The 13,965-nt window shown below is 34.5% G+C and overlaps 1 protein-coding gene across 45 annotated transcripts in view; it reads right to left on the bottom strand.

The window, feature by feature from the left end:
• lrrfip1a (leucine rich repeat (in FLII) interacting protein 1a) overlaps positions 1 to 13,965 on the bottom strand; it is a 45,010-nt gene that overhangs the window by 25,433 nt on the left and 5,612 nt on the right. For 23 of the 45 annotated variants that reach the window (XM_087267820.1, XM_087267828.1, XM_087267836.1 and 20 more), the window contains exon 2: positions 1,895 to 1,981. In XM_087267820.1, the coding sequence (XP_087123946.1) occupies positions 1,895 to 1,981 (87 nt within the window). Of the gene's footprint in view, positions 1 to 1,868; positions 1,982 to 3,723; positions 4,608 to 13,965 lie in introns of those variants that run through there. The other 22 variants (XM_087267813.1, XM_087267822.1, XM_087267815.1 and 19 more) reach the window with 3 other exon arrangements.

Raw genomic sequence — 13,965 nt, 5'->3', positions numbered from 1 at the left:
ATTCTTGGATATTCATTTTAGTACGAATTATTAGCCCCATTTATTTTCTTTCCCCAATTTCTGTTTACCAGAAAGAAGATTTTTTTCAACACATTTCTAAACATAATAGTTTTAATGACTCATTTTCAATAACTGATTTATTTATAAAAATACAGCTTAAAGTGACATTTAAAGGCTTAACTAGATTAACTGGACAGGTTAGCGTAATTAGGCAAGTTATTGTAAAAGGATGGATTGTTCTGTAGACTATTAAAATTATATAGCTTAAAGGGGCTAATAATTCTGACCATAAAATAAATTTTTTTTTAATTAAAAGCTGCTTTTATTCTAGCCAAAATAAAACAAATAAAACTTTCTCCAGAAGAAAAAATATTATCAGACATACTGTTAAAATTTCCTTTCTCTGTTAAACATCATTTGGGAAATATTTAAAAGAGAAAAAAAATCAAAGTGGGCCAAATATTATGACTTCAACTGTCGCTGCGAAGGTTTTTGCAAATCCTTTTTTCTTTAAACCAAAAAGCTTTGCTGTAAATATACCTGAGGAAAGTTTTATGGTTTATATTTTTTGCTTTGTTAAAAAAAAGATTGTAAATTTGTAAATTTGCCAAATTGTTGGCGATGTAACCTGTCATTTTTGTGAGCATTAGTTCAAACAGGTCTTGACCCATGGGTGATTAACTGACCCTGATCCCCGTAACCCAGCCAAAACATGTCCTTCACAGCACAAAGCCCACAATCATGATGAAGATTAAACAAATTGAACATAATTGGCTGACAGTGTTGTACTGGAGCAAGTCAATAAGACCATGACAAAGACTCAATTTATGAATAAAGGACTTTTCTACTGGCAATCCAAAAGAAAAACACCTTAATGTTCAAAACATTCTGAGGCTAAGACTTGACAAATATTTGGAACCATTTCGGAAAATACCAATATGATTTTAAAAGCATTTTTAAACACAATATGACACATTTTCGACATGTTATGTAATGCGGGTTATTTACTTTGTGAGATGCTGTCAGGGCTTAACCTTTGACTCCTGCTAGTGGTAAGTGTGGCTATAATGATCCAAGTAGGTGTATCTACTGCTCCCACAGGAGAGAATTAGATTTTAATTTCAAATTTCAATCTTACGCAGCATATCATGGCTACTGGTGTTCATCTAATAACATCAAAATACTGAAACAACACATTTAATCAGACGATTTGCAGAGCATTTTTAAAAGAAAGTTAGCATAAAAACATTTTGTGCATCTCTTCCTTTGAATGTAGTAGATTTGGTAAGTGTGTTTGATTAAAATTGTAAAACATGAGGATGATAAGGTGTTCCTATTTTTAAATAATATTAATTATAATAAAACTGTCATTTAGAGCATTTTCCAATAAAATTACAATTGTTCAAAATACAAAATGTTTTAGTTTGAACTCAAAAAGTGCACCAAACCAAATATTGATCTCTTAACTCTGAAGTTAAAACAGAGCATGCTGTCTAAAATGAACATGAACATGTCTAAAAAAATGACATCTTTTTTGTTTACTTTTATGTTAAAAATGACAACCTTTTAAAGAAATGCCAACATCAACTGGCAGAACTAAAAAATTACTTTTTAATGAAGCACATAATTGAAACTTGTAAATGCAGAGAAACTAAGTGTCCAAGTGGTCTCTTATTTTTTTCCACAGCTGTATATTAATATGGTATCAGATGTATCATTTTGGGTTAAAAAGACAAACATTTCAAACATAATTTAAGACGTTATTTGAGATGTTGATTTGATTTGTTATGCATTTGCTACTTTAATAGCACACTGCCTGAATAAAACATATATAATAATTCAATTAAAACAAAACCAAGACCAACTACATTCTGTTTTAGTGATGCTTCTTCACCTCTTTCTGCTGTCGCTCCAGTTCTTTCATTCTGATCTCACGAGCTTCTGCACGGGCCGCTCTCTTCGCTGCCAAACGGGCTTCAGCCTGCAGGGGGCGAGTGGACAAACAGAGATAGAGAGAGAGAGATAAAGTCATTAAAAATAACTATGAGATCACAAGCATTGTAAAAACAATTGAGGAAGTGGAATCAATATACAAAAAAAGTTTTTACTCTAAGATTAAAAAAGCATTAATTACAGGAGGTTAAAGTGAAATAAAAATACATCAACATGTTTGTGTAACTTCATGTCATACTGTTTTATGTAGTGTAACTGTATACTCTTCAGACTCCACATGCTGTGAATGTGTTTGTTTACAAAAGTACATTTGTGTGTATTTGTGACATTCGTCCACCACACTTTGAAAGTCCTTTTAAGGAAAAGACTCCCTGTAAGACATGAGTGGGAAGGAGTGAGAGAAATAGAGAGAGAGAGAAAAAGAGAGAGAGCAAGAGTGAGCAAGCACACTTCCTTCCTGCAGATGACGCCACAAAATGAGCAACAACTAGAAAAAAAAGAAAATCTAAACTCCAGTATTTCATCACAGACCTCCTCCTATAGAAATATCTGCAAATAAAACCAACCAACCTTTCATCCCAACCATATACTACAAATAATCTTTACATTAGAACCATGACTGTAACCATGAATGTAATTAAAATAATAGTGTGTGTGATTTTAAATAAAAGATAAGGGTTAAATATAGTGAAACTACTTACAGAGGGACTAAGTATAAGGACAAAGCTTTCAAATAAAATTATCAAAATAATAATGATGTGTTGAGTAAATGTCAGGTTTTAACGTCTCAGACTAAGGCCTTCCATCCTGAACACAGACCGGTAAGCTTCCAGGAAGCAGCTGTTTCTTACCACAAGGTCTTGTGTCCTTCTGCAAACAACGATTTTCAAGAAATACATAGCCAAAATCAATATTTCCACAGCTTCAACTGCATCTTGTAACAGAAAGTGAGTTTTTACATATAGAAAGTTGTTTTTTTATGGGTTGCAAGTGAAGGATGAGGTATAAGTGAAGGATAAGTAAGGTATATTAGGATCTAACACATATGAAAACAAGAAACTGTGTGACTATGGTAATGTATAAGTGGCTATGATAGTAATGAGGGCAGATGATTGTGTAGATTAACTGCCAGAGACAAGACAAAGCAAACCTCTAGTAATTATGCAGCTGTCCAAACACGTTTATAACAGGTTCTCACTAATGTCAACACACAATTTCCACAAGCCCAGCAATGCACCTATGCAGACATGCTGTAAAATAACAGGGTGACAACCAGCAGGGATTTGAGACTGAAAATGCTGAATAATTTTTCATTTGGGGAAAACACTTAGACTAAACAGAGTAATAGAGTTTTCTAAAAACAGTCCCAAATAAATGCACTCTTTAAAACCCCGTGACTAACAGAGTAACCAAAACTATGCCTTTTTTGACCATAGCAGGAAGTCAGAAGGCTGAGTCATTCACAATGAGCCTGGATCACACCCTTCCTGCAGCTTTAACAGAAGCAGCCACTGATCGCACAAACGCCTATCACTGCTTGGTCCTGATGTGGGCTGATTTACATGAACTGAAGAGAATCATCCACTATGCTAAAGTTTCGTGTGGCATATGTTACAAAGTGCTTCACAATTCTTAAAAATACCAATAAAACAAGTATGCTTCCAGTGATCTGGAAATCTGAAGTTTGCATCGCTCAGAAAGAAATCATGCCCTACATCCCACCCTGAACTAAAAGAACATTTGATTGCCCATATTCATAGTAAGGCCTACCTTCTTGCAGTTATCAAAGTAGACCATGATATCAGTCACAGTGAGCATATGATAGCCAGGGTCATCCGCATTTCCCCCCATCATGACCATTCGCGCACAGAAGAGGAAAACAAACTGGCCTATTTCACACACCTCTCTCATCTCACTCTCTCCTCAGCAGCTATTTTTAACGACCCAAATGGAGCGGACTCTATCAATAAACCCAAATGCTCTAATTTAACGAAAGTTCTGTGACGCTGCTGTTCTCAAGAGGGAACGAAGGGCCAGTTCTGCAAGAGTTCAAAAAGAAAAGATACTGTTTAATTGCACTAATGGACTATGGTGTACTGTCTAGAAGTTTACTTATCGGTATTTATTTCTATAGTAACTGAAATGGAGATTAAATGACATAAATGTTGATGCGAATGTCTTTTATGGAAGGTAATGTAACATCTGACATTCACATACATGCCAGTATACAAGTACAATATCTATAAATCAACACAATGCCTGGTGTTTGTACTGTATATGTACATTCCAATGTATAATCACTTCACATACAATTTAAAACACAACAGTCAACTTTATCTAGTAAAATGTGTAGTTAACTCAAAATTTACAGAATGTTTTTTCTACTCATTTTAATAGTTTTGAACTTAATTGAACTCAAACTCAACTCAAACTTTATTCTTTGTGATAGGGCCGCACAGTATTGGGAAGAAAAAAAATAAATAAATCAAACATTTTGTTATTCTGCAATATATATTAGAATATTGAGTATAATTTTACCAGATTACTTAATATTTCTATTTGGAAAGAATATGTGTTAGATTGATTAAGATGATCCTGTACATAAGTGAATCGTGCATAAATTATAATAAATCTAGTCTACAAGCTTATTAACTACAATCAAGAAAAAAAATACAATTAAAATAAACAGTTTTATCGTTTTCTGAGTCTAACAGTATTCCGGTAAGGTAATTGAATGATAATAATGCATTTTATTGAATTGTTTTTATTAAAGCTTTTAATTAATAAATGTATTTTAAAATATATAAAACAAATGCTAATCGTAAATTATAATATAAACTCAACATTACAGATTCTGTGATGTGACTATTGTGAATAAACACATTGCAATATCGATGCTGACAGGCTATATTGTGCATAGGCATGGACCGGTATGAGATTCTATTGCTATGATAACCTTGGATAAAAATACCATGGTTTCATGGTATTTTGATTACTGCTCTAAAATATATTCTTTTTAAATGTCTGCGTAAAAAAAAAGAACTTTTTTTTTCGATCTGAACACAATGGCTGGATCCGAAATTGCATACTTTCATATTATATAGGACGCTAAAATCATTTTGCGAGCTGAGTAGTATGTCCAAATTTATAGAATTCAAAATTTAGTACCCGGATGACCTACTACTTCCAGCGAGATTTTGAAGTGAGTATCCGATAGAGGCTTTGCTTTCCCATGATACACCACGAGAGAATTCATAAATGGGAGTGAAGCGGGTGTTTCACATGATGATGACAAAATGGAATCTGTATACCTCCGAGGCCGAGCTCCATTCATTTTACTCACATTCATAGTGTATAGAACTGTTTGATTGGTCGAGTAGTAAATTCAAATGCAGTACCTACTGAGTAAGAGGTGATTTTGGATGCAGCCAGTATATTTTAGGTTGAGAAACATTTTAAATATTTTGGAACGGTAAACATATTGGACAAAATAATGCAAATGAATCATTGACTTCTGCTGTCTTAATTAGCTTCAAAAACACAGATTTCTATACAATTTAAAATGTTTGCATATCTTTTCTGCTGGAGATACTGTTGTCCTAAAAAACAAAAATGTAAAAAAAAAATCTTTACATATACCCTAGGAACGGTAGAGCAGAAAAATTTGGTGGTTTTAAAACCTTGACTTTTCCAAGCCGCGGTATACCTTAAAAACGATTATCATCCCATGCTGAATTTTGCAGCCCTACTCTGCATTATGTGTATGTGATAGCAAACTTTCTGGAATTTTCTGTGTGGACACATCACACACACAATTATGACAGAAACTGTATAGAATAGTGAATTAAACATGCATTGGGATGAACATAGTCTTTTAATATCCACAAATTGACATAGCTATTTTATGGCAAGCATGAAACTTGAATAAAAATGTTAAAAAGTCTTACAACTGGATCAACGCCATTAGCCTAACATAGACAACTGTGACAATATGCTGTGCCTGCAATGAGTGCTAGTAATAAGATCATCCCTATAACTCTTGGTTCAACCAACAAAGTTAAAGTCCAAATTAAATTTTAGAAATCTGTAAGATAGCTGAAAAGTTGGAATTCAAAGATTACTGTCGACAGGTTTACTAAAACCCTTCATTTGATCCCTTTTAAGGAAGACATCCAGGACATGCCTGCCATTCAGAAGTCCCTGTGTGCTTGATGAATGCCAGTCAAGACTTCTTATCTGTTGACATAAATACCACAGAGGAGATGCCAAGCTCGCCAGATCTCTCTCTCCCACGGCCTTTTGTACCAGCAGCATGGCAGGCTAAGCGGGTACATGCTAATCAGCTGGACTGCTAATAGACTATAGCTGTAACTAAAGAAGAAAACGAAAAGAAAAGTAGAAGTAGAAATGCAACACAAATGACCAGCAGTAAACCACTGCTCTCTGATCAGGAGATTTTTGGACAGTTACCCTGACAAAGATTAATATTGCATAAAAATAGGCATTATTAATTCTAAAACTATGACTTACATAAACTAAATGAGCTCCTGGCCAGTTTAAGCCATCTTAATGTGGAAAGCTAAATATTCAAAGTGTGCATCACTTTACCACCTGTCTAAACTGGATTAACAGTTTTCAGTATGAGACATAAACAGTTTTTTCACTTGAGTACTAACGTAAGAGCCGGAGACTGGAACATATGAGATCACTGGAGGTGTCTGCCACATTTCTTCTCTGCCCATATAAACACCTACATAAATTGTGCCAGCCTGCCATGTCAAACAGAATGCAAACAATGTCTGATCTGTGTGTACTGTCTCCATATTTTAGCAGGTTACTGGGTTCTGCAGAAGAAAAAAAACTTTCTAAAAAAAAAAAAAAAAAAAAATATATATATATATATATATATAAGTTAGAAGGAGCTAAAATGTTTGTGCAATACGTATACCAATATTTCACAGCTCTCTACATGAAGTTGTATATACAAATGCATCAAGGTTAATTTATGGACATCTAATAGTATCTACAGTATGTAGGAAATCTCAACTGTTAATTTGTTTATGCAATGTGTATGTATGAGTGTGAATGTGTGTGTGCGCGTGTGTGTATACACATGTATGAATGTATGTGTGTGTATATTTGTTTTAAGTATTTGCTTATACTTTGTTTATTTTGTTTTCTGTATTTTCTTATCTGGTTCTATATTTAAATACACAATGTTAATGTTGCTTTTAATGTTTGTTTATGCATGTAAAGCCCTGAGTTGCATGTTATGTACGAAACAGGTTATACAAATAAATGTGCTATTGTTATCACTATTATTATTACTATCATCAATATTATTATAATTATTATCATCAATATTATTATATGGTACACTCTCAGAAACAAGGTACACCAGCTGTTTCAAGGGCAGTGCTCTTTCTAATGTTCATATTTGTTTCTTAAGGATTTAGACTGATACATCAAAGATATACTGTTTTACTGTTTAGGTACTAATACGCATCTTTAAAGTTTTAATGTGGACCATTTAGGTACAAATTAAATGTGTGGCAGTGCCACAACGAAGAGCATGTGTATCTTTATTTCTGGAAGTCAAAATAAGGATGTCCAGGTTTTTATGACCCTGACTTGATCCAAGACATTATCTACTGATACTAAGTTTTAATTTGATATTTGTTTATTCCCACGTATGTTTGGTGCACACTTTCAAAACATTAAAGTTATAAAAATAATTGTTCAGTGTCTTCTTTATTGATGATCATGTTGTCACTGGCATGATCATGTCGTCACAGGCATCACTGGCATGACACCTGACAGAAAATAAGCATAGGCTTATGGCAGCCAATCTCTTCCAAACAAATGCCTAAATGAAATATGATCAAAAAGTGTTTAAGGAAAATCTCATTGAAAATATGTGAAGCATATCAATCGCTCACTTCTTAGCTATAAAAAAGGGCTAGATATGCTTACAACCTGCTTTCATTATATCGACAAAACAGTTAAAACATTCATCAAAATGTTTTCTATTACATGCAGCAGAATAAATTTTGTTTACAGGTATAAAATAACAAATCCACAGTCATAAAAGCCTAAAAGCCGTTAATATTTTCCTATGCCAGTTTATTAAGCAGAGGTACTGTAACTGTACAAGTCGGCCATTCATTTTAGTTGTTTAAAGAGATCACACACAATGGCTCTGTGGTGTTATCAAAACATTATTTTGTTTGAGCAGTTCGACATGTCCTGTTCTGTCTCAACCAATGCTGTCTGCATCATTATTTTGCCTGGCTCAGATATGATACACTTCAACATTAAACTCTGAGAAACCTGAGGCAGGTTGATGTTTTGATAGGTGCCAGCTTGCCTGTCTCAGGTGACTGCACACAGAAGCAGCTCTTCACAGAAAGAGAAGCTTGACCAACGCTGAACAAAACTTGCTTCACCGACCACAGGAGTTACTCAAGTGCAAGCTTGAGACAGAAACTTCAGGTTGTTGAAATGTGGGAATAAGCAAGAGATGCATGACAGTGATGAATGTAGGGTGAAAGAGTATCTCGTGTACTGGTGTCTGGTTTTTCATGGCATTAAAAGAGCTCTCTGTTTTAAGGCATAATTTTACCTGCCACAGGTGAGGATTCTATGGAGAATAGCTGATGCATGTTGTACATTTTGTATAAAGAGATTAAAAAGTATAGTTCTCCCAAACATGAAATTTAACCCACCCTAGTAACTGCACTGTACTGTGTTTCTTCTTTTAGATAATAGATTAAACTGCTAAATGCATCACTTCATGCATTTTCTTTTTTCATTGGATATGATCTGATCTGATCTATTAAATAGCAGGTGTAAATGCCATCCGAAACAAATTCAAAGCAGATATAAATCAGATCACTCAAACCACTTCAGGACAGACACATTTTAGATAAAACTGGACAAGTCTAAATGAGTGGCAATTTTACTCCTCCCAAAATGACAAAAAACAAAAAACAAATGAGAGTGTATTATAGGCTATATGACATAGTCAGATATAAACCGCTCATATGCAACATGCAACACCAAAATTCGGCAATTTGTTTAATTTGTTATTTACTTTTTTTATTTCATTCTATTTTGACTGAACATTAACCGATATGTGATAATGCTACAATGTTATGATAATCTCAAATTACAACTTTAACAGCAGACACATCATACACCCGTATAGCCTTAATGTGGATGGAGAGGAAGAATAATAGATAAAAATAGCATTTCTTTTGTTTACAAAAGCACAACACTTGTTTTCGGGAGAGTAGATTAGACACAAATTAATGTAATCCCCTTAGTTTTGCATCTGCATGACAAAAATAGAAATTTTATTTAGCATATATTGACAGAAAATGGGCTGCATGGTGGTACAGTGGGTAGCATGTTCGCCTCACAGCAAGAAAGTCGCTGGTTTGAGCCTCGGCTGGGTCATTTGGCATTTCTGTGTGGAGTTCCACAGGTGCTCCGGTTTCCCCACAAGTCCAAAGATATGTGATATAAGTGAATTGGTTAGCCTAAATTGTCCGTAGTGTATGAGTGTTAATCAACGTGTATGGATGTTTCTCAGTGATGGGTTGCACCTGGAAGGGCATCCGTTGTGTAAAACATATGCTGGATAAGATGGCGGTTCACTCTGCTGTGGTGACCCCGAATTAATAAAGGGACTAAGCGGAAAAGAAAATGAATGAATGTCATGCCTTGCGTGCTTGATGAAGTATAACTGGAACATAAGTAAAATACAAAACCTCCTAAGTAAAGTTATTATTTTGAATGGTATGTTGAATAAAATACATAACTCATGTTTCTGCAAAAATAATGGAATAATTAAATTAAATGTGTTCTATCTGTCACTTTAGTCAGTACATCCTAGTTAAATTTGCCTATTCACCTTAATCATCGCAGACGAGCAGGCGCAGAAAATTTGAATCTTTTTGGCTCGTGACTTCCGGGCCCATTCACTTCCATTCATTTTTAGACATTAAAAACTGCTTGTTTCGCTGTTTGATGTTGCAAACTGATATTTATTTATTAAATTATTCTACTTGGTCTGTATAGTCGTGCAAACATTTCTTTGTAGAGTAAGTAGTTTGACCGTTTTCTGCCGTTTATTATTGCTTGTCATTTTTCCCATAGGCGACTGAATCGGAAGTTCTAAAACATTTGTGAAAACAGGCGCACTTCCGCATTTTAGAATAAGGTCAATAGCAAAGGATTTGATGATCCATTTATATCTATTTGGTGTAGACAGATGTAAATAAGCCATTTTCACAATTGAGACAGCTGTCCGATAGAGAAAAGGGATGAAATGACCACGTGTAAACAGCTTTTAAGACAAAAGTCATAGTCAGACAATATAATACAGTGTTTCACAGACTTGCACACCATATGTGGCAGATTTTCCCCTGGAGGAAATATACTGTATACTTAAGCTGAATTTTTCATTTGTCTGTCATGAGGATCAGGGCATTTTCATCTGATGTGATTGTGGTTCTGGAATTATACTCATTTGATGAATGAGGTTTGCTTTCTGTGTGTGTGTGTGTGTGTGTGTGTGTGTGTGTGTGTGTGTGTGTGTGTGTGTGTGTGTGTGTGTGTGATTGGAAGTATACAAAGTATGCATACTTTTCAAATAGCATATGTCAAATTAGTAGTTACAACTTGTACCAAGTGGCTAATCAGAAACCAAAGCTAGAGGCTGTCCAAATGTGCATTCTGTTCCCTTTAGCAAACAGTCCTATCAGACCAAAAATCCACAACATGACCTTGTAAGTTAATAAATCACGAAACAGACCATTTCCTCTTTTGTGTTGTTTATGTTTCTGAAAATAAAACTCTTATATCATGGAATATAATCTTTAAACAAGAAAAAGTATTATTTTTTTAAATAGGAGGTTTTTGCACATGTAACACCTGCATGCAAATCCAACAAAATATCTGTTTCAAAGACAATGTTGTTGGTTACTAAGGGTTTTATTAGAAAGCAATGTTATTTTGCAATACAATATTCATTGAACAAGCTACATGTATGGTAACTAGCTAAAAAATGACTTTTGCTGCTTGTTCAGACTATACTTACTTAAAATGAGCTGTTTTACATCCAATCCACTCAAATTTGTAAAAAAGTTACCTCAATCAATTTGTGGTGGGACAACATGAAGGAAATGTGTGGAAATCAACATTATTTACAGTGTACAATTAGGATTGTTGATTTAGTAACAAATAATAAAGTTGTGGTTTATTCTTGAGTGTAGAAATTAGGCAAACCGTTTATGAGTAAATGATAAAAGTAGATTAGCAAGCAAGCAGCAGAGATGAACTGAAAAAGAGTATCAAGTAATAAATAAATAAGCAACAGCAGATTTGGCTAGTGATGCTTTCGTCCATTTTGATATGTTGCTTATCAACACAAAGTAGACTACAATAGTATTTTTGTCATACAACACATGACATAAGATTAAGCGGTTATCAGACTAACCACAGCTTACACATGCTGACCAATCAGCATCAAGAATACTAGCCATATGGACTCAGTGTTACTCCTTTTTACAGGATGTGTCCCAACAGCAGCGAATAAACAGGAAAGCAATTGTGATAACAATCTTCAGGGGCCATCGTGACGTCAGAAAAAAGAAAGAAAACCCTTTCTGAATCCTTGTCCTTATATGGAAAGGTTCCATTCTTGGTGAAAGATAACAGTGTGTGAAAAAGGATCTTTGACTGAAGTATGCTGACATTATTTCAGTTTGCAAAAGTGTCTTGCTTCAACCTGTATCTACAATTTCGCAACAACACTTTTGAATGAAACTCAATGGAACTGCTGAATACAATCAAGAGCGGGGTTAACCTTCACTCATTCAGAGTGGGGCAGATAAAGGTTGTGATTGTCATGCACCAGTGATAAGCAGGTGTTAATGTGCTGCTGAGTCTGTTATGTATAAATCTATAAATGTGTGTGAGCACATGATTATGCATTATGACTTTCAAATGGAAGAAACTCATGACAATGAGTTTAATATTAACAGTCAGATAACTGTCACTCATCTGATGTCTGAGCACAGATTAGTCATCTGGACGATTTGTAAGAGTGAGAATCTTTAGGGACTTCACAGTCAGATACAAATTCAATTTTGATTCAAGGGTCACAAAACAATTCTTAACTTGACCTACATTTTCCCTATTTCTTCAACTTTACATTTGAACAATAATAGGAAATTGTATGCTTCAGTTTAATGGTTAAAAGCTCTGTATGACTGTACATCCTATACGTTATTTCTATAAATTATAAAATCACATTATAAATTATGCATTTTATTAATGGAATACTCAGGATGAACGAGATCTAAATGTTAAAAAACTTGGCAGATTACAGTAAAATTAAGAAAAAAACTGTTCTTTTTCAAAATATAAGAGCATATTTTAAAATATTTTTTAAAATATTTTAAAATATAAGAGAAATATTTTCTTCTGTTTACATAGTTTTTTTTTAATAAATTATTAGCCCTCTTCTGATTTTTGATTCTTTTCCAAATATTTTGTAAGTGCAGTCGACCTAGTTTACTTTTGTTCACAACCTGTATTTGCTGGACACAAGCCACACGTTTTTAAAACATTACTGTACAACACACTTTCATCACACTTGCATATGTCTCAGTAGCTGATTTCTAGTCAATCCTCTTTTACACAGTCAGTCAACAAGAGAGTAACTGCTCTTAAGAATCAACTTCTGTCTCGCTTAGCACAGCATGACCAATAAGCTTCTGACAAGCCACTGTCCATGTCATATCCAATTCACACAAACACACAATCCTAAACAATGATAAGCACACGGATACTTCATGAATCACATCCTAAATCAGTCTGTAGATGATATGCCAATGGTTCACAGGTAGATAGTAGTAATTGGCAGAGAAAAGGCTGTTCTAATGATAACCTGTTTTTGCATTTACAGAGCCTAGAGCTATGGGGTACATACAGAAGTTATGCGGAAGGACTTTTATTTTTTAAGTAATCTGTGTCAAGCACTTCGGGTCAACTGTATGCCGTTACAAACTGTATACCAGTGCGTTTAAGATCTGTTTTCTTTAAAAATCAATGATCTACACTGGCTCAGTGATATTCAATATAAAGTGGGTCTCGGAAAGCACAAGAAGCACTGTATTAAATTACATTTTTCCGTACCACATCTTTAAAATATGAACATTTATTTTACACCAGTATATTCAATGGAGCTTCTGCGCTAACCTGCGGATCCTGACAGGTGTGTGCATGCCATGTAAACGGTTTTCACCGCATTTTACACTTGAACAACTAAATGAACACTGGAGTCTATTTAACTGATTGTATTTTAATAACATTACAACATCCATGCTGTAAAAGCAACCTTATGATATTGAAAAAAAAAATGTGAACTGTCACATTAACCTTCACTGAAAGTTCATGAGTATTGGAAGAAGCACTAGCTGTGCATAAACGTTATTATAGAGAAGTAGTGCAACTTCTCAGCAAACCAGTGGGGTAATGGATGGCATAAAACTAGTTGAAAGGCTATTTAAATGCAAGCAGTATCAGGAACAGTACACGAGTATTGAAACCATGTTGAAAATACTGTGGTCAAATATAGTTCCTAAATGTAATTTAATGCAGCTTCTTGTCTAGTGTGAGACCAAATTTATATAGCATCTCAGCCAGGAAGTGAAGATCATTGATTTTACACAAACCAGATCTTAAATATAGTGAGTTTAGAATGGCCTGACAGTTCCCCGGAAGTGCCAGAGCTGGCTTATTCAAAATTAAAAGTGCCTGTGCATATAGCCCATTAGCATAGCCCATTTAATTGGCTGTAAAGACCAATGTCAAAGCAGGGACTAAGCTGAAGAAAAGTGAGTGGGTATTATGGCAAAGCCATTTCAGTAGTCCTTACTCCAGTCTTCAATGTCTCATGATCCTTCAGAAATTGTTCATAATATGCTAATTTGCTTAAGAATC

This window comes from Danio rerio, chromosome 9, assembly GCF_052040795.2.
Source record: "Danio rerio strain M-AB ecotype USA chromosome 9, GRCz13ab, whole genome shotgun sequence".
Lineage (NCBI taxonomy): Eukaryota > Metazoa > Chordata > Actinopteri > Cypriniformes > Danionidae > Danio > Danio rerio.
The sequence above is the reverse complement of the archived record's forward strand: the minus strand, read 5'-3'. Positions and strand labels throughout refer to the sequence as shown.